The 22,231-nt window shown below is 41.3% G+C and overlaps 1 protein-coding gene across 2 annotated transcripts in view; it reads right to left on the reverse strand.

The window, feature by feature from the left end:
• The window catches only part of zfhx3b (zinc finger homeobox 3b), a 136,364-nt gene that overhangs the window by 39,429 nt on the left and 74,704 nt on the right, over positions 1-22,231 (reverse strand). For both annotated transcript variants that reach the window (XM_026320627.2, XM_026320625.2), the window contains exon 5: positions 19,205-19,436. In XM_026320627.2, the coding sequence (XP_026176412.1) occupies positions 19,205-19,436 (232 nt within the window). The remainder of the gene's footprint in view (positions 1-19,204; positions 19,437-22,231) is intronic.

The raw sequence follows: 22,231 nt of genomic DNA on the forward strand, positions 1-22,231 counted from the left end.
AGGGCCCTATTGATCCCAGACATACTTGGTGCCTTCCTGGATGTTTATAATCAATATGCAAATGGCCCACGGCATTGATTCAATATTAATTTTCAATTAGGGAATTCTCGGGGGGTCCTCAGAGGTCAATACAGAACCATTCAGAGCAAAGGCTTGAGCAAGTTGCAGGCATTGACGTTCCTCTACCCAAGACAACTTACTTACTGTTTATTTAGCCTGCCCTGCTGTAAGTCCCGATTAAGGCATTGGATAATAGGCAGAGAGACAGATGGGCCTTTCTGCACTTCTGCAACAGCCATTACATAAACTGGATTTTGGGCTAAAGGACCTAGCCTAACTAATAAGTCATCACCTCACACTTAGTTCCACTTAGTTATGTTTAGCTATGAAAAATAAACTTTTCTATTAACATATCTCTTTTTACATGTTCATAACAGTTCTCTCCTACAAGGTGAAAAATAAGTGATAAATATATGAATGCATGTATTACACATGTCCACACACAAAGGCTGTAGTATTCCCACATTTACGTGTTACTTATTAGGCATAAAATACAATTAGCACATTTGAATGATACTTGTGTCTCACAAGACTAAACAAGCACATTTTTTCAGATAAGCTTCCATGATGACTGAAAAGCATTCACGTTAAATGTGTAAATGAAAAAATGGAGGGTAGCACCCAACAGTCACTATGACTGTCACTAATGTCACTAACTTAACACCCTATTGTTTCCAAACTTAGTTTTACAGTAAAGCACCAACTCCCACGCTATACTCTACTCTTTTGTTCCCAACAGTAACCATGCGCTAAAATGCAGGAAATCCTGTTTTATTTACATCATGCGAGGATGGGATGAAAGAAAACGTTGAGCAACGAATTAGGTAATGAATTCCAGGTAAGACAACTCTTACTTTAAAACATAAAAACAACAGTATTGACTTAAGCCAGCTATTATTCATGTACAGACAGTGTGTCTATCAGAGAGAGCTGTGGTTTGTTAGTTGGCTTCGACTCTCTGGCTTCTCTTTGTTGCAACTGTCAAGACAATCAGGCTTTTGTGGCTATGGACACACACTAGAGACATATTTGTCACCACATAAACTACATTGCACGTAACATGTATAATTAGAGGTGTAACACTGACATGGTTCTAGAGCCAATAAATGTGTTAATTATTTTGCCATCATCTGTACTATCTATTATTTCTTTTTTGTTACTTGAATACTGGGGGACACTTGAAACCTCACTCCAGCTCTGTACTTCTGCATCTTAAGTACAGATAGCTTTAGAGAAGAACAGTAATGAGAACATGGAGATTTAAGAGACAGAGAGAGAGAGAGAGAGAGAGAAGAAGGATCCTTACAACAACAATAAAATTTCAGCTGTAAAAGCTTGAATCCTTACATAAAAGGAACAAGATGTATTGGGTTAGAATATGAAGCTATGAGTAGTTAGCTGCTTCTATAACTATAACTTCAAGGTTGAGGTAACAAACAATGTTGTGTTTATTTAAATACAATACTAAATAAGAATCTTTTCAAAATGTATTTTCAATTGGTTTAATAACCTATGGAATCACTTCAAGATATTATCTTTTCCTATGTGCTGTGAATAGACTGGGCCAGAGTGCAGCCTTACAGCCCATGTTAACTCACAGAGCAGTAAAGAAGCTGCATGAGAAAATTGCTAAGAGTGTAACAGAGATAACCTGGTTGGACTATTTGCTGCGCTTTCCTGTAGATGCACTGCCTGAGGTAATTGGTTTAGGGATAACATTAATTACCACATTGCTCATTAATGGATGAAGCCTTTATTGGTTCCATTGATCAGCAGGACCTGTTAGCCATCATCCTAAGCAATGGTGGATGTAACAAGCTTACATATTGGCATATCAATTAATGCAATCAATTCCTGTCTAGCAGTTGCCATTCCCCCTGTCTACCCCCCCACCCCCCACCCCCTTGCAATCGCCCTTTTTTTCTCCTCTATCATGTATCTGGATGGCAGGGACAAAAGGCACATGTCAACCCAAAGTTTATTAAGAGATTTGCTAATTGTTCCTTAAGTTGAGGTTCATAGCCTATAGATTGATTGAGCTGCATGTTAGGGTATTCCACATTCCTCTGATTGGCCACTGTTAGCAGTCCAAAGGATTACAGGATTACAAAACACAACCTACGCAATACTGAGAGAAAGAAAATTCAACTGATATGAGAACTGGAATCAGCCCTATATTTACATTTGTGTCACAGATTGTGCCTTTAACTTTATTCAGGAGAAAACACCTAGTTAGTCTTAAACTTTTGGTCAGTGTACTTTTTAAGGAGTCATTGATTACAACTTTGAATCCTCTGTGTTATGTGGCTCCAAAGGGGCGACTGACTTCAAATACGAGTATAGCATAGTGAAATGGGTAGAACATCAAGGATGAATGAGGAAGCAGGGTGTGATAACTGAGAGCACACCATGACAAAGTGGAAGGATTTACCGTTGGGCCCGCAGCACTTCATTTGCTTAATAACAGATCATTCTATAAGAAAGTGGCTGCTCTGAGGGGGATATCACCCAACGAGGATGTCTCACTTGCAGAAATCCTATTTGAAGACAACACCTTTTGAGCGCTCATCCTCCTCAATGCTTAAGACGATCAACGCGCATGACAGGCCCCATTAATGTGACGCCCTGTGTAACCTTGCTCTTTCTCCCTCTCTTCCAAGAGGAACAAAACTGATAGCCAAGGAGGAGGGGCATTATGTTCTAGCTGAGCATGTAACGGGAGGGGTGGTGTTCATTTTGAAAAGATGTCTTACATATCCTCCTCTGAGCCACCTGAAGTCACTTCGTAAAAAAGGTGAGTATGGAGCAAGGGTAGGAAGAAAGTATGTTTTTTCTGTGTGCGCATGGAATTGTGCTGGTGCTAGTAGTGCCAACTGTGACGACCATACCATCACAAAGAGGTGGCCTCAGTGCCTCTTATTTTGCATAGATTCTGGGATCCCTCCCTTCCAAATCACATCTCACACTATCCTTATTACATCTGTGGCAAACAACAACACTGACATATGCAGAGTTACAGTACAAAGAGAGTACATCTAATATTGCAAATAACCATACAAACATGCTAGATAATAATATTTTGTGTCTATAGGTTTACATACAATCTATGTAGAGATTTCACATATAGGTCAGATGATCAGGACTTCACAAGCAAAACCTTTAAGTTCAGATATTAAAGGCTAAATTCTTGTCTTACGTTTTATCAAACATCATTGTAATCGATAATAACACCACTGTGAAAAAAAAAGTTTAATAAGCACATATTCTACTGTAGCTACTTAATTCTTAAGTAAGCTATGTGGAATGTGCTAGTGATAGCCAATGCAAATCTGCGAGTGAGAGGAGACATGTTTGTTGGACAGTTTTGTGTGTCATGTGAAAGACCAGATGTGCATTTGGACACCCCTTGCTCATACAATGCAGGACCTCCTGGAGGCCCCTGTCCCCTGAGCAATGCACAAGTGGGCTGAGCAATTAACAATTTCATGCTGATTGCCTGAAGCATGTTTTGCTATGCCATAAAGATAATAGCATGAAGCGGCAGCAACCCCCATTCCCCCTCCTCCGGTGTTCCTCTATTGCTTCCATCTCTCAATTCTCTCCTGTGCAATTCACATGTTGGAATGGTGCACTGCCTGCTTGCTTTATTAAAGACACTCTCCCTGCTTAGAGGGCGCATTTAAGAAAAAAAAATATATAAAGATGACTCCCTGAAGAGTAAACAGGGATGATTATTAAAGGGAAGGAGAAAACTAGAGTCTTGGTCTCCCACTGGCTTCTTGATTTGAAAGTCTAATTTGGCAACTGCATACAACAGGCGTGCAGGTAGACAAAACAAACAGGTTCCATTTCCCCAGACAAACAGAGCATGCTCAGAGTGGCTGCTGGTGACAGCCCTCATCTTCTTCATTCTCTTCCCCACCATGGCATGACAGCAATCCACTCTGACCATGGAGCTCACCGCTGTGCAACAGGAAAATCTGTGAACCACTAAATCTGTTACTTATCTACAAAACAGAGTATATGTAAGGGTGCAAAATACTACAAGAACACAGTACAGGACATGAGCCTTTTCCCCACGACTACTGCACATCTACAAATGTGTGTAGCTAAAATGAAAATTTATCTTTACAGTATTTCACATATGTGATGATTATTTGCCAAGAATTAGATTTAGGAGGCCTGGAAAAAAAACCTGCTTTAGTTAAGAATTTAGTATTTTCTATTGTCACTCTGTCATAAAGTGCATTGTGCATGAAGGAACATAGATAGACAGACCCATACAAAAGAAAACCCCAGACACCATCACTAATGTGTCCACACTGTCCCCAGCCTGGTGAGTTCACATTACCCATATAGTAACAAGAAGCCATGAATTGCTCCATTTTTGAGCTGAAGTGCTGCCTTGATACCACTAATGATGTTCCTATGTTAATGAATGCAGATTTTTATTAATGCCGTGTCATTGCTGATCAAATTGGCAATGTGAAAACGTATTTTTTTCACTCTCTCGAGGTATGAACAGTACAGACAAAGTCATATACTCCATAAGAAGTAAAATTTTAGGAGGTGTCGCTTCAGATATATATAACATTAGGAGAAGCTTTTGCCATCATTACTGCAGTTCACTTTGTCACTAGTGTTATACAAATGGCCTCTGGATACATTTATGTTCTCAATATGCCAGAGGAAAAATCTGAGAAATAAGTTTTGGTTTAAAATAGTGTCGTAATCTATGACTGCATAAAGTTCATAAAGTTTCACTATCAGATGACCACATTACTAATGATCTACCCCCAGGGTAATAGTTTTTACTACGTGAAAACAAACCCTAAAGACATAAGGAGGAGCTCTGGACAAAGGGTTGTGGCACCAGCCCCCACTGACTATCTGGCCCACCCTCTCTGACCCCCCTCCCACCACCACCCAAGCTTCTGGTTGCCCTTCCAACCCCCCTGGCTGTGTGTGAAAGTCCAGCTGGCGCACTGACAGCATCGACACCTCAACTGAACATGGCTACATTACAGGCCCCATATTGTTTATGATATGGAGCATGTCATTAATTTACATTCTTAAGTGGCACACACACCCACACACAGACACAGACACAGACACAGACACACACACACACACACACACACACACACACACACACATACATATATATTACGTAAATTTATATGATATAATGTCAACCCCTCCTCACCCGCCCAAAACCCAGACACACCAACAATACGCATCCACACACTTATAAATTGCAGTCACATCCCCCTGCTAGAAGGGGATGATAATTGCGGACGGCCAATAAATTACTGCTGCCTCCACATCAATTATAAGCATCACGTCTGGCAATGAGGAAAATGAGATCTTGTGACAAATTTCATGAGGCTTGGCTGCCCAGCAGCCTTTCTTAACATGCTACAGATAGCAATCCCTTATCTAGCCTCTGTAATGGGGAGCTACGGATAGAGAGATGGAGCTGCAGCCATTTAATTAAAAAGCTGGGGGTAGGGGGTGGAGAGGTGTAATTCATTGAAAAGGCACAGGAAGGAGACAAAGGCTTTGTCTCCAATACATATTTTGCTCAATATTGTCACTCATCAGAGGCCAAGCTTGTATCTCCTCTGACAGCAATTCTGGACATTTTTTTCTGTCTTCATGCTCATCTCTCCAGTATTTTCTTCTCTGTTTCTCTCCCTCTTCTTCCCCTGCTTTTTTATATTTCCCAGGGGTCCACTGTTTTCTCCATTGGGACAGCTCCAACGTTTTTTACGAATGACTGCAGTGGACAGACAGTGGCACTGAATGAAATGGCCCCTGCACCTAATTGTATTCCCACCTGGGGAAGGCAGGCAAGGGTGGAGGCTTCAAGAGCACAGCAATGAGGATTTATGGCAGATGGGGAGACGGCAAAATAAAACACCAAAAGGGACGGCTCTTAAATCTCATTCCCCGTGCAATATTCATTGTAGTTGCAATCGGGTGTGCTGATAGAGCATTGAAAAAAAACGACTGCTGTGTTCAAATTATGGCTGTACTCTCTACTAATATTTAACATCATTAGAAAATCATTAGAAAACCATCATAAAACCTGGGATTATGACCAGAGCATTAAACACAATGATTATTCAGTGTGTTCCTTCTCCGCTTTGCCTTGGAAATGAGATTTGCTCTGCTGCGGCTATGTAGGGGAAAAGTAAGAATATTTTTCATAATTACTGTAACATTTGAAAAACATTGGCTTGCATGAATTACTATACCATTATGTAGTTGGGTTTGTCTGCCCAAAAGCAAAGTTTTCAACGAGGTTTTGCATGGGATACCATTAATGCATTTTCATGGGGACATCAGCAAATATAATGGCAATAATTTACTAAACCTTAACCTTGCAAAACTTTACCAGTCAAGTGGGTAGAGGCGAAGTGATTGATAGCATGCAGGAAAAACAAAAGATGTTTTTCTTGCATTTTTGGTAGGATCAGCATGATCAGATTGTGATTTCAAAGGTGGTGTAACACAAATCATTAATTATGCTTGAATAGTGGATACCTACTTCGAGCAAATCTAGCTTTAAGACAGTAGTATATCTTCTACTGTACTGTACTCTGATGTACTATTCTACTTGAAGAAAGGGAGGGCCAATAGTGTCAGAGTTGAGTCTTTACTTTTTGGGATTTCTCGGCAGCCCCATTATCAAGAGCAGCCATCAGCACAAAGATAAAAGATCCTAATGGAGCTGGCCCTGGTGGAGATGAAAGGTGCAGAGATGGCACACTGTTATGAATCTCTAATGCAGTCCATGATTCTAAGGTAATGACTGACTCTTAGGCCCCTTTCACAAGCTTCCCTGCTTAGGACCAATGCGATAAAGGTCTCCTGTTCCTTGTCACTAAGAAATAAAGCAGCAGCCCCGTGGCCCTTGCTCCTGACAGTGAACACCATCCTGAGAAGGTACACTGAGTTTGGAGAAAAAAAAAAAAAGCACATCTGTGTCCAGTCTGAGTTAGTCAATAGAGTGCCAAAATCGGCTTAAAACAATGGCAAGGCTGAAAATAATACTCCTTGTCATCATTCAGTGCGACTTCTGGTTTACTGTTACTCCCTAAATGAATGGTTGTCCCATGATAGCAATGAGAAGCAGAAGAGAAGAATCATTTTGATGAGGCTACTGTATGTTCAAAATAAACCTCTCTTTTTTTAAAATTACACAGAAGACTGAATCTTTTTGAGAAGCTGAAGTTTGCTTGTTTTAGGGTAGGTGTTATGAACAGTATATTCTTGTTGGGTCAGTGTAAGAAGAAGGCTAATGTAAAAGCAATTCCTTGTCAAGCTTTCCAGAGTAATTGAACTGACACTTATGAGAACCAATGTTCTTTTGAATGCATTACTTGGCAGATACTCATGCATTTGTCCCTTAAACTTTGCCAACAAAAAATTATGCCCTTTGAACAACAGGGAGAGGTGAAAATACATAGTGAGAGAAAGAGCAAGTCTTCTCTCCAGTCACTTTCACAGACCCTAATGGATTGTGAGCACTTAATGCATTAATCAATCAATATCTCTCACTGTACATCAACAACGCGACCAAGTTATGAATGACCTTTGTAACAAAAAAAGGACACTTTAATGCACAGAAGATTGCTCCTAGGTTAGTAACTTGGGCCCATTTTTTATCACGCATGATTACACCTTCACAAGGCAGAAGGCCATTAACAGTGCACTAAATATACTGAGGTTGGTTGTTATAGAATTTGCACATGGATTTGCTGGAGGTAGGGGGAGACTGTAACCTAGGTCATAGTACACAAATGCCTTAATTATATTCAGCTGATAACTATTGATGATTAAGGAGTATTCTTCAAGACACATTAATTAAGAAACATTTAATTTGAGTTTACATCATACCAAGGCCACGCATGTATCTTTTACCTCTTGTGCAGTATAATGCACCTTAAGTAGCAGGTTGGTCACCAAGCAACATAAGAATTGCTCTGGCTTACTCCAAGAAGAAATCATGAAAGATAAGAGCTCTCCTGTGTAGTATGGATGAAGCACTAATTTAAAGACGGTCCTTATCTTTCGATGAAAAGTATGAAAACTCTTAGTTGAGAGGAATCATTATAAGTACTGCTGTATATGACAGTGGTTACCCATTCAAAGTCATTTGAACTATTGAATATTCAGAGTCAGTCACACTCAGAGCTGTTTTGTATTGTGTGACACAAGAGGCAAAATACCTTAAAAATACTGATTATTACATTATTATTTTGTGGAAATGTATTTTCATCACTATAAACCATTCATTGCACATATGCAAGACCTTGTGGCAAGTCTGTTGGTGAACTCATGAAGCAATCAATTTTAATAATTTCTCATTAAATGATTGGATTCTTTAAAACTGATAACAAGTAACTATAAAGACTTTTCTCAGAAAAAAAGTGGACTACACACAAAGCAGGAAAAAAAAGGTGTCTTTCTGTCACTATCTTTATCTTTTTAATAGTGTGGATAAGAAAGCAGGACAGGAAGGATTGAGGATGGTGATGGTGGGATAATATGGGATAGGAAGAGAACAAGGCCGAGGTGATCATGATGGGGGGCATGTTTCAGAGTCCCTTCCTAAGCACTGGTGGAGCGTGGAAGTGAAGTGTGGAGACGGAGTGGAACGGACAGGAGCTGACTGCAGAGAACCAGAGAAAAGAAGAGCACAAACTAATGCTATTGTGGTCAGTGCACAATGGGTCCTGCAAAGTGACTGCAGAGGGTCCTTAAACAAAGAAGGCATTGCCATTCCCTCTCCCCCACCCAATTAGATTCTTTTGCCCAGTTTAACATGACAAAAACACAGGCCATTTTTCCTAATTTTGGCTGCCATACTGGCCCCTGTGCCACCTTCAACTGAATAAGCCTCATGTGCTGGTCTGTCTGTTAGACTGACAACGACTTGTGACATGGATTCAAACACATCCCCTGTGTTTTCCATTCTACATCTCACACACAAATATGTGCCCCATCTCAGCTTTCCCAAGTGCTTGAAATATTCAACATATACACGAGAGGAACTCATTTCCAGAGAACCCCCAGTCATCAGGCACTGTGAAGGTTAATAATCTTTAGGGTTTTTTCAACCTGATTTTCACTGAATAATACATGGATTTTTTAAAAGCAACAGATTTACAATTTTTAGTGTTATTAACTGTATGTCCACAGTTTCCTGCTATAGACCCTGTTCACTGTAGGGAGCAAATGAGACATTACAGCTCAGTGGATACTTCTGCTATTACAAAGTTAGGAAAACACAAAAGAGCTGACAATCATGCGTCCTTCAGTCGAATTTCTAAAAACAATAAACACTGTCGCCTCACAGCAAGAAGGTTCCAGGTTCAACCCTGAGGTCTTTCTGTGTGGAGTTTGCATGTTCTCCTCAAGTTTGTGTGGGTTGCCTCCAGGTACTCTGGCTTCTACCCACAGTCCAAAGACATGTAGTTTGGGGTTAGGCTAATTGGTGACCTCAAAATCCCCATAGGTGTCACTGGAGTGTTTTGTCTGTTGCTATGTGATAGACTACCTGTCCAGGGTGTACCCTTCCTCTCGCCCAATGTTGGCTTCCCACTGCGACCCTAGAAGTATAAACCGTAGATAATATGAAGGGGGCATTTTTAACACTGTTTGTAGTTAACTTCATACTTTGATGACACTCAATAACAAATGCCATATAATTTACCTGAATGATCATGGTGGCTGTTTAAAACTGTCAAGGTTCAGCATAATGTAATTAGTGAACAAATCTATGTTACATAAAATTAATATGTAACTGCTTCACATTTAACATGGGTAATGGTTTTAGATGCTGTTTAGGAGATTAATGATTCATCAGTAACTACTAATTACCACAAGCAACTAACAACATAGTGAAGCTCATGTTTATTTGAAATGGTTGCTGCCCTATCCAATAATTTTAGATTACAAACTGGAGTATTTCTGGATAAACATCAATATACATCTTTTAAAGTGGCTATTCAATTGCACATATATCATTACAATATTACAATTTAAAAACGAAACCATCTGCCTCCAGAGTGGAAAGTGGAAAATCTTTTTATAGCAGCATTTGGCCTAACATAGCAGAGTAGCGCAGAAAAGGACCTGAAATTGCATGTTCTTCCCTCTTGACTGTGCAGTGCAGCTGAATTGACTCGATATGCTCTCCTGTATGCTTACTGAGCAAGCAGCATGAAAATTGACCTTTGCTTGCTTTCTAAACAGCGGATTATTCATCTTAATGCTTTAAATTGGTCAGGGTGTGTTTTTTTTCTCTGTTTCTAACTTATCTGCCTTTTCTGTTTCTCTATTATTACTATATACAGTATATTTGCAAATTTGTTTGAAATTAATATTAATGTCTAAAAAAAATATAAAAGAATCCAGAAATGAATATGTAAAAAAAGTATAAAATACTAAATAAACATAAAATTCTTCTAAATTGCAACAAGATTTAGAAATGATGAAAAAAAAAAACAACTACCGGTAAATATGCAGCAACCATTCTAAAGACAATGGGACATTCAAAAAACACATGCTTTTGTTGAAACAGTTACTCTTCACATATTATGAAAACAAAAATAAATGCAACTTGTCCTTGCTTAAAAGTTAAGGTGTCCTTTTCCTTTACTGCACCAAAATAAGCAGTGTGAAGTCTGTCAACCAGGGATACATGTGCAAACTTTTATTTCTTTATTGTCCATGTCTGTTACAGTCGGTTCCAGGGGAGTAAGTAATTAAACAATGTTGCTAGTACATAAAAATGTTCTGTTTTGGTATTTGAAAGGGACTGATTATGGGTCTAAACCTCAAATACTGTGAACAAGAATGTCTTTTGTTTGAAATCATATTGTTGCAGTAAAACTGTTTTTCCCTCTCCATGGGTATGGTGGAAATTGATCTTATTCATGCACATTTACAGTGTAAATCCCTTCTTCCTAATTAATTTCCCTTACTTAAATACTATCCATCATGATGCTCATCCAAACTCCTTTGCTCCAAATGGACAGTGGGTAGAACTTTCCACAGCCAACTAATAAAACAGCAGAGACAGAGCAGCATTTCCAGCAAGACAAAGAGAGACTGTGAGAGATAGGCCATCCATTGGACCAGGAGGGATACCATAAATTTGACTGAGTCAAACAGTAAGAATGTCTAAGATTGCCACAAAACAAATACTATTTTGTCTCAGTTTGTCACTAGGCAGGCAATCACATCTGGTTAAACAGAGTCAGACTGTGGGCACGATTCCCTCAGAATCCAGACCTCCTTTCTTTAACAAACACTGCCTTCACAGGATTGTTGCTGGCCCGTTGGTGGCCACCGCCCAGAAAGAGAAAGACACTGTTATGCGTGTGCTCTGCTCATCAACCATGGTTTCCTTCATAGCACTTATCAGCAGAAAACCACTGTCACACTGTGCCTCAGGTTTACTGTAAAATTCCCTGGAAGTAGGTAAGTAACTGTGAGCAGTGGCTGTTTACTGTGGCCTACACTTGTGGTATCACACTCAAAATGGTGTGAGAATTTCTGTCTGTTGCTGATATACATGAGGGCAAGGGGGGCACTATTTGTGGAAACTAGACAAATCCAGGACAATTTCCAATATCCATCTGTGGAAAGTTCCCTCTAATGTCATACACATCACCATCAACATACAGTACACTGGAGCCTCCCTCCTACTCAACTTATCCTTTTGTGTTTTTTGCCAAACTCATCCATTTCTCTTCATCCACCCTCCTCTCACCCTCCTCAGGTGGTGTGTAGTGTATTGTCAAGCACAGTGTGAATCAATGACTGGTGCTCCCGCCCACAGGTAAAGGTTAGAAAGGTTCACTATTGAATTATTTCTGCACTTCTCTCATTGCTGCCATCTGCCTGGCTGCTTTTAGTTGATGTGGTTTAGTTGAGGCACTGGAGGACACCCTTTTTGCTAATGCACTTAAAACATGGACACGTGTGCGTATCCTGCATGTGTCTGTAAGGATGTTTTCTTCTAATGTAACTAACAAAACTTGTATTTGTGCATTAAGCAACATAATGTACACACATGTGCACTTAGACCCTCACACACAATCTTACACATCTGCACACTCTGTTCACTACTCATGGCTATCTATCAGTGGATAATGAATCACAACATCTGTGCTTTCAGCCAGCCTTTGTTTTATCTGCCTTTATTCTAATGGAGCCTTCGGAGTGTGAGGGCAACATGCTGCTGGATAGGGCATCCTTCACTCTCTGGTTTTGTTTTGCTGTCAGCGAGGCTGATCGTCTCTACTGGACCCAGGATGAACTCATCCATAGCACAGATCATGCCCTTTGATCCACCAGCTCTCTCTGGGGGGCACAAACAGCCTTATTAAAAATGACTAAATAAAACTTTCCTAGCCTCGACTCGATAGTTCCCAAACTTTACCCCTGCTTTTTCTCTGATGGTGCCTATGGTCAAATTGAGCTGCCTAATTCTGACAGCGAGCAGCACCGTTCACCCAATACCAAAACATAGTAACAAATGAAGCAATCTAAGTGTTTAACAATTTATTGGGTCTAGTTCCTCGACTACCTGGCATACACTTGCACTACAATCAATAGCATAGATGCGAACATGCTGAATGTTAAGATGATAATGTGGGCCTTAGGGGGAAGTTCAAGTAAGTAGCATGCAGAAAACTTATGAAAATATTAAATATTACAGTTACCACATTACCAATAAAGAAAATCCGAACAAGAAAAGAGAATGTACCCTATCTTCATGGTTTCACAATCTCATACAAGTTAATATGCATGTAAATGTATATCATTGAAATATATGTGCAGTAAATATGCATTCTTTAACAAAGACGATCAAGCAAACCAAACAGTTTGATCATGAGGGAAAGACAACTGCTCCTTGCGACTGTAACCTCCTTAAATGAATCAGTGGAGTCATGATAGTTACAGTTTTTGGCCAAGTCAGTGCTGATAAATCCAGTATTGGCTGATAATGTGTTGGACTTTAAATTAAGAAGGCTATAAATTACTCCTATGTGTTTAAAATATTAAAGGGTATCAGCTGCCTCATAACCCTCTGTTTTAAATTGAATTGTTTCTACTTCATCTCATGCACCTGTATGGCTGTGACATGACTGCTGCTATAATTAAACCCATCACAACCATTATGTCTTTGGCACCTAATCCATTCTCTCCTCCACTGTCAGTAACCACAGACTTCCTGCCCTCAGCCATGACTGACATCCCCTGTGGAGCCTGTGGTCACTCCACGTGAGTGACATGAGGGGCATGAGGGCTCCTGCATTACCTCCTTCTCCTCCCTCTGAGCTTCTCCTTGTCCTGCAATCCAGCACCTCACACCACCGATCGCCACCTCTGCTCCAATATCCACTAGTAAAGCCACTAGGCCTGAAAATAGAACTCATTAACACGTTTAGTAAGTACAAATGAGATGACTGTCTCCTGATGGACTGTCTATCTTTTGGATCAGCTTTCAAGGAGAGTGTCTGGTAATGACAAGAGAGAGGGAAACCAATATTATAATGCACTGCCAGTCTCTATTGAAAATGGGCTAGATGACAGGGAGAGCCTTTTGCACCCACACACGGCCTGACTCTCAGTGCGGACACCTATGTGTGTGCTCGATTATGGGGATGCGAGTTTGCAAAATAAAATCTGGTGCATATTAACACCCACATGACATAGCTGACAGTAAAATCGCACACAGGGCGTAAAACATACAAAACACACACAAGGTGAAATTAACAGACCAACCTACTACTGCACTAAAAGGTTCCTCCTATAATTTTGAGAGACTATTGCTTTATTTGTTTTAGCGTGACTCAATTTGTCCTCCCTGAATTCATCACCTTTCATGACCATCTCTTTTTTTCTGTGTATAACCACTATTTGCTGCCTCTCTAATCCTCAAAGCCAGATGTATTAGGATAGGCTGGCACACCACGACCCACACTTCACCCACCTTCCAGCCTGAGGGCAAAGCTAGCCAGTATTTACAGAATGAGGGTTCACTCAGGAGAAGCAGTACAAATCTGGACACCAGACATTTTTATTCACAACCTATCCCAGAATAGAGTGCTGGCTTTCTGGTCAACTTGCTATTATAGGATGACCCAACAGAGGAATTCATCCCAAGCCTGTCCATAAAGCAAGGGGCACAGGAACAGAAAAGACTTGCTTGCGTTAGTTAAAGCAGCAGGGTCATATGAATGCTGATACACAACTGGAAAATCTATAAACCCATCATTTTGGCTTTTTAATAAACGTCTAGTCTTTTGTAATATTTTCAAAATGAAAAGTAATGTATTTATGAATTTCCTGGCATGTTCTGTGGACAGCAAACAATTTCCTCTGCTGCCTAGATGCCCTTTGGACAGGGATTAGAAGGCAGGCGACTGACAGAGGCCTGACTGAACTGCAGGCCCTCTGGGGCCCTGCTCATCCAGGCCTGCACAGTCCTCATCCTCATATCCACTCTGCATCACTAGGGCAATAACAGCCTTTATTAAAAGCGCATTGCAACAGTGTCTTTCTATCTGTCTGTACAACTTACTTTCAGATTGGCCACAGTGTGGCATGTAGAAAGGGACTGGTGGTTAGAGGCTACAATATCCTGTTTCTGGAAAGGTTTACTTTGCATTTTAACAAGCATGAATAAAGGAGGACATTCCAGAAATGGCTACCGTCTGTTTTGCTCTTGCCTGTGGGGACCAAAATCTCAGACCCCGGCCCTTGCATGCCATCAGAGCGTGGCTCGGCTCACCTCTGAGTCTACCTGGCTTTAAATGCTTTAGCTTAGCCAGTGGACATACAGATAGCTAGATTATGATAGCAGGGAGATTACAGAATACAGACTATATTGCAAAAAAAGCAGTTAAATGGAGAAGAGATAATAAAAGGATGACAGTATAGTTTAATAGTTTATAGTTTAAACGCCAGTCAGACATTTGGTATTGTATTTTGACTGACTGGTTGTCAACACAGCCTATTTTCCATCATTGACTCTCAATGTGAAATGCAAAGTATTAACTGCTAACCCTAAAATATATGTGTTTTTCCTCTTTTTTGCCTTATTAGAGCAGTTTCCACATCACAGTCCATTTTCCAGCTTTTTCTGTGTGTCTTAAGAATTATGCATGAGGCAGAAAAGGAGAGGGAGGGATACAGGGAGGGAAGAGAAATGCCTCTGTTGTCAGGACAGGCCTTGCTATTAGGTGTGTGACCCTGAAAGCGCACCCCTTTTAGCGAAACAAGCAATGGATCTCATATTGGATACCGCTATTATGCAGTAATTTGTATGCATCCTTTCATCTCATTTCCATTTAATAATACACACAGCTCCCCTGCCCAGTTTCTCAAACTGGTCATTAAAAGTAACGCTGATTTAAACTGGAGGCTTAAGTTCCACTTACAAGCTCTCTGGGAGTGGTGGATGAAACAACTGCAGAGTCAAAGTAAGACACCCCCCCCACCCCAAACCAGTCTTCGCTCTTCAATACCCTGTGCCTATGTCGACACAGACGGGAGACAATGAGTGGTGGCTGCCCAGGCGGCCCCAGCCTTCTCCTTCCCAGCCTCCTAGGCTCACAGACAGGGATTTCCTCCTGCGATGAGAGCCAAGCCGTCACAGCCCAGCGATCAAGGGCCTGCCATCTGTGACTGAGGCAGATTTACAGCAGGAGCTAATCCACACTGTCAGCCACGTTTGTTCTCCATCTCTGCCTCCTCCATGCACATACATATAAACACACACTACACCACCACCAATATTTTACCCTTAGAAAATGTTTTATCCTGCATCTCTTTTCTCTCTTTCTCTCTCTGCCACACACACACACACACACACACACACACACACGCACACACACACACACACACACAGACACACACACAAAAAGCAAACATTTCTTGTAAAAGGGCATCTACCCTTCAGTGCAATTTAACTTTGCCCTTTTTAAAGGCATGATCTCATTCTTTTCTATGCTCAAAAAAACTTTAGTCGATTAAATGTTAAGAAATGAGAAACCTCAATGTGTCATTGAGTTATATGCCCTGGTGAACATCATTCATACGAAACAGGGTCATCATACACTCAAGTGTCAAACAAACTGTCACATGCAAGTCCTCAAACTTGTTTTCCCTACTCTTCTGCGTTCATTCCTATTTCTCTTACTCTCTGTATGCTGTGTTGGTTTTCTGGTGTACACATACTGTACACACTGACTGACGCTTTATCACCATTAACCCCTCATTCTTGACTTCAATGTGACACTGGGTTTTTCCTTTTCTCTGCAACCTCCAAACCTAAATTATGTTTTTGTCCTGATACTGTCAAACCTGTCTTCAAAAGTAAATATATAATGGGGGGATTTACCATTTCCTTTTCCTCTTCTTTGTCACATGCATATCTATTTTCTTTTGTTTGTGTACACCTGCCACCTGGTAATGAGCTGCTATCCTTAAAACTAGAAGCTTGGACTGGGTGAAGACAGCAATGGTTCAAGACAGTGCTGAGCTTTGTTCAGTGATCTCTGCACACAGGGCAGCTGTGCGGCTGGGGTCCCTCAGAGGCCTTCTTTGTTTCCCCACAGATAAAGGGTTAAAGAAGACAAATGGAGGCGGGGCCACATAGCAACATGCCGAAGCAGCACATTTTCAATATGGGCAAGAATTAAAACAATGCAGACGTTTTATCCCTGCATTAGTCTAATTGGACAGAAACCTAATTTCTGCTGTCCTTGCTCCCCTTGGATAACCAGTGTAGAGGGGATATGTGGCACCAAATCTCTGCAGTCTCCTGCATCATCATAAGGGGGGCATTAATATGCAAAGCTGCAAAGTGTAAAACTTACTGTTTCATGCATGAACTAGCCTAATAATTTCAATCTGTCTTTCACAGAAAGATGTCAATCAGCTAAACCTAAAGATCTTGGCTCAAAGACATTTTGTCTGAAATTGGATTTGGAGAGAATTAAGTCATGCTACCTTTTTTCCTACCACCTCTCTGTGCAATGTTGTCATGTGTTTAATGATAGTTGTGAGCATTCTGGGGGGAAAAGCAGGATTCATATGCTTTGGGAAAAATCCCAGGCAGACTACAAGACTAGCAACTAACGCCAGAGGAGAACCACTTGCAGGATCACAGAACAGCAGCAGGCCAGGGAATTACTGTCTAGGTGACCCAGAAATCCAGGGGCAACTCTGTTTTAACAAGCCAAGGAACGTTCCACCACTTTAGCAACTATGCTTCAACCACAAAAAAGAGGCCTGTGCCACAGAAGAGCTAGCGAAGAGGAAATTAAATATTACACTGGGAGGGAATGGTTCAGTCTTAGTGCAGGGGTGAGCTATGAGCTGGACCAGCACAGCTGGTGCTGTTAGAACAAGGTATTTGGGGTGTGACATGGTTGAAGTGATGTTTGTGGAGCCAACACTGTTAACGATTACAGATTAAGAGTTACGATCGTTACTGAGGTTTGATCAAGATTTTTTTCCCACAGGATTTCATTTAAAACACTTTTAAACGGGAGTTGAGTTGAAAACAGTGACTAAGAGTAAAAGCAGTGAAGCAATCCCCAAATTTCAAGATTAAAAAAAAGCAATAACACAATCCCAGCAATCGGTCATCCTCACCACTGAAACACACGGTCAAACCAAAAAGACATTATATGGAAAGTGCGCTGACAACTTTCACAGTAAATTTGATGAAGCTCTGTCTACATGTATGTGTGTCTTTGCAATAATACTGCCCACACACAGCCCCACTGCAGGGGCCTATTACTTAACCCAAGGTTCAGAGCCCTCACCATGGCACAGCTATGGGCACATCAAAGGTTAAAAGAGAGAGAGAAAAAAGATTGATAAATACAACATCTGCTAAAAACAAGGAAAACACACTTATTTGCAAACAGCACAACAACTTCTCCTGTCTGAAAGAAGTAAATTCCCATCCCCCCAACCCTTTTAACCTAAATGGCCCTTCTTGCCTTTGCATGTTCGCTTGTCCACTGTACTGTAGTCATTAACATATTTGGAGTGCAGCGAGCAGAAAGCTTAATTGTCCCTAATTGCTCAGCTAAATATGTTCTCTAATGATTTGCTTCAGATCTGTGACTGCCTTTTGCGCAATTTCCCGGCCGCTGGCTTCATTATCCCTGCCTCCTTGGAACAAAGCGTCTTCACAGGCTGGCCTTTTTTTTCCCCCTACATAACACAGACAGCGAGTATGTGTGTGAGGGAAGTAATGGTTCCCTCTTGGAGGGACACACAATAGAGCTCCTTTGTCAGGGCACAGGAGTTAAAGTGATTAGAAAACCAAATCTCTGCGAAGAAAGAGTGTTAATTGACCACAGCTCACTCTTCCTAATCAGCCCATAATAAATGAGCAGTCGAACCACTTTGCTTCAGTTGTGCTACTGTTGTTGTAGCTGTGTCTGTTTTTGGTGTTCATGTTGTTGTTGCAGCTGCTGCTGTTGTTCAGCTCCTCCTCCTCTGGCCTTAATGTTCTCTCTGAATATGTCTTTAATGGCCAAAAAGAACAGCACCCATTAACAGGGACCGGTGCCATGACTGGGGACTCCATTTATCAAAAATGGACATTTTTGATAAATCTAAAATCTAATAATCAAAGATATATTTGATAAAAAGTGTAATGTGCTGATCTTCCTTTTTTTAAAAACAGTAATGCACATTTGGATTAGATACTTGTATATTTGGGGTATTTCTGCCCATCCACTTTTTTGAAAACAAACAAAAAGTCATCAACACAATTCCACTTAAAAAAAAAAAAAAAGATCCTGCTGTAATTTCTACACAGATGTTGTTAATGGTAACACAAACTCTGAGGGGAAGAATACGGAAAAGTGCAAAGAAAGTCATCCATTGTGAATACACATTTTGGCAACTCATACGAGGTGTCTTAGCTGATCAAATGGTTTTGTGTGTGTTCATGTGAACAGAAGACAGAGCAGCATAGGTGGAGAGATCAAGAAAGGGGCGCACACACACGCACGCACGCACACACACACACACAAACACACACACACACACAAAGAGATACTATATCAGGGCCACGGGGGATGGTTCTGACCTGTATCTGAAGAGGGGCATTTGCGAATGGTGAAGATGGAGCTGAGGTCCTCATCCTCCTCTGGCAGGCCCTTCTGCAAGCGCTGAAGCTTCCTGAGGCTCTCGCTGCGCTGGTGCTTCATGGAGCGCACATGCTGGATCAGATTGAGCTTGGCCTTGGTCGAGTAGTTGCACAGCACACAGTGGTAGTAGCAGGCATCACCCTCCACGGCGTTTTCGTGCTGCTGCAGGTGCTGTGGGAGGGAAAGGAGAGAGAGACATAGAGAAAGAAAGGAAAACAGAGACAGAGAGAGAGGAAAAGAGAGAGAAAGAGGTTATTGTAGATGGCAGAAAGCTGGCCAGGCACCACCGACTCACTTTCACTCACACAGTTGGCAAATGAACAAATCAATTCCCAATCACAGCCCTGTTGTTTAACATCCAGACCTCTTCCACTTCAGGACAACTGTTTGGACTGCGCACTTTGTCTGTGTGAGTGTCTGTATCAGCAGGCTAACTGGACAGGAGAGGCCTGGGAGGCACGCAAATCTCAGGGGCCCAAGAGCAGGCAGAAATCACATCAGCCACCCTTCAGAAGCCGTGGGTCTACAGCCTCACAGACGGAAGGGAACATTGATCCCCTTCACTCAACAGAAGCCTCCTGTCTCTGAAAAGGAAACTCCAAACATCTGCCTGTTTCACGCATGGGATACTAAATATTGATCATAGTGAGTTAAATCCTCACTCTCTCATAGAGAAAGAGGTGAAGTCAGCCGGTGGTGATGCAGGAGGGGGACTGAGCACACTCTGAGAGAAACTGAAACATTCCGCAACAGGAGGACAACCTTCAGAAGACAGGAAATCAGCACCAGTATTGACCTGTCAACCCCCGCGCTTCCTCTGGCAGCAGGCCTTGTCCAGACTTTAGCCCACGCTCCATAGTGTCACAACATGCCTTACACCCTGTAGTGACACCATACCACCACAACCGCTTGTCAAACCACAGAGCTCCAGTCTAATTACCTCCTGCGTGCCTCAATCAATGATGCAAGGCCAACACAATATGGCTAGGCCTGGTGTGAGCAACAGAGGTATTGACCATTATCCTAAAGCATCACACTGATGGCTTCTGCATGTTTACAGTAAAAGCCCTTGACTCAGTATGGTCACTTTTTTCATGCCCGCCATGTGCTGCGCCTATATCAAACTCTGATAACTCGCTGTTGATTTCAGTGCCTGCAATCAATGTCAATCTCTCATAGTTTTCTCATTTCACTCTAATCACCTTGGCCCCTCCTGTGAGGCATGCTGAAACAACAAAAAATGTGTTGTATATTGTAATAGGTTGTCCACAAAAAGATGTTTGATGAATATAGACACCTAAAAAGCTTTTAGTGTATACATTTAATTTGTGACAATTGTCAATTGTTTAACCAAGAACTAAATGAAGATGAAGCACTGCTAGACACATTTAACAGTAAATTAATGCTCCAAGTCATAAAATCTGCCACTTGTAACCAGGTAAAATGCAATGATGAAAATATATGTGCTTATACTTAGAGAAACAGAACCTTTCATCAAGAGGAAACTGTACTATCCTCTCCTGTACTGGATTCCCTATTTCTCTGGCTGGAAAATGTAAAAGCAATGGAAACATAAGACATTTAACCACATTACATCTAAATCAGGTGTTGACAGGCCAGTGAAAAAAAAAGTCATAACAATATTATGCCTCCCTAAAATGCGCTTGTCCCTTTTTCCTAATGTTTAATTTTCTGGCAATATTGTAATATTGCTATGGGGTTTTCTGAGCTATTGTATTTCATTTTCTTTGGTTTCATATTTCTCACTTCTACACCTAAAATGTGCATTAAGACACCACTTCCAGGAAAAGGAATAGGAGTTCCCCACCCCCCCTTTTCTTTGTGAGCCCCACAGCTCAGTGTAATAGAGTTATTAGGTGATTGTAAAAGGTTCTGTGTCTCTGTGTGCTCTCCTTTCTCGCCTCATTTTAAGCCATCCATGATGTCATGAATAGGTGTTGCTGGATATTGTGGGAGCCTTCCTCCTTCTCCTCCTTTTCCTCTGTGCACAAATATTGCATCAGAACTAAGGTAGAGAGAAACTGGAGAGACAGATTCAGTTATAGATAACACCAAATCCATCATGCAAACTGCTTTTAGTCGTAGCAGATGTTTTGAATTAAAAAAGAAAGTTCTTGCCGCAAATGACTCAAGGCTCCAAAAATCTACAAGAAGACAAGTTTAAAAAAATGACAGCACCTGACTGAAACTTCAAAGCTAGTCTCGGGAGGTAGAAAAAAAAATCCTGGGAGTTTTATAGTTTCCCATAAAAAGCACAGGGTTTATATAGGAGTAAACCTGAGACTGCCTGCCCCAGAAGCGGTCATAATTCACTATAAACCTGACTGGCCAGGAAGATGGGCTAAGCAGGGCCAAAACAGGCCTGCCCAGTGCTTGTAGCTCTGTCTAAAATGTCAAACGGTAACACCTGTAAACCACCACTTTCACCATCTCTGCACTGGCCGTGACCCAAGGCAGTCTGGGGCATTTTAGAGTCAGTGAAAGAGATAGGAGATCAAACCAATGAAGAGTGATCAGTGAGGTGGTCGCTGCTCACTCAGTATTCCAGACTGCATAGAACTGCATAGATTCACCTAGGTGAACAACAACCCTCTGAACATCACATACACAAACATGGATTCTCAATGGATTCCTTTGAAATTATCCATAAGAGAGACTCATAGCATGATATCTAAGAGCACAGACACAGTATGATCACAGTACATTCGCAGTCCATCTCCCTCTCTGGTTCAGCCAGATACACACGCACACATGCATGCATACACACTTTGAATATGAAACATAATAATGCACAAGACAGGGCCTATGTCTGTTTCCTATGAACCTGCAATGAAGCCCCTAGTTGATAAATCACCTCCAACTGGAGTGCAGGAATTTGGCAGCTTAATGAAAAAGTCATGTTGAGCTGGGAGGAGTTGGTCGGCCTGGATCTGGGGTTTCTAAGC

Source organism: Mastacembelus armatus, chromosome 3, assembly GCF_900324485.2.
Source record: "Mastacembelus armatus chromosome 3, fMasArm1.2, whole genome shotgun sequence".
Taxonomy (NCBI): Eukaryota; Metazoa; Chordata; class Actinopteri; order Synbranchiformes; family Mastacembelidae; genus Mastacembelus; species Mastacembelus armatus.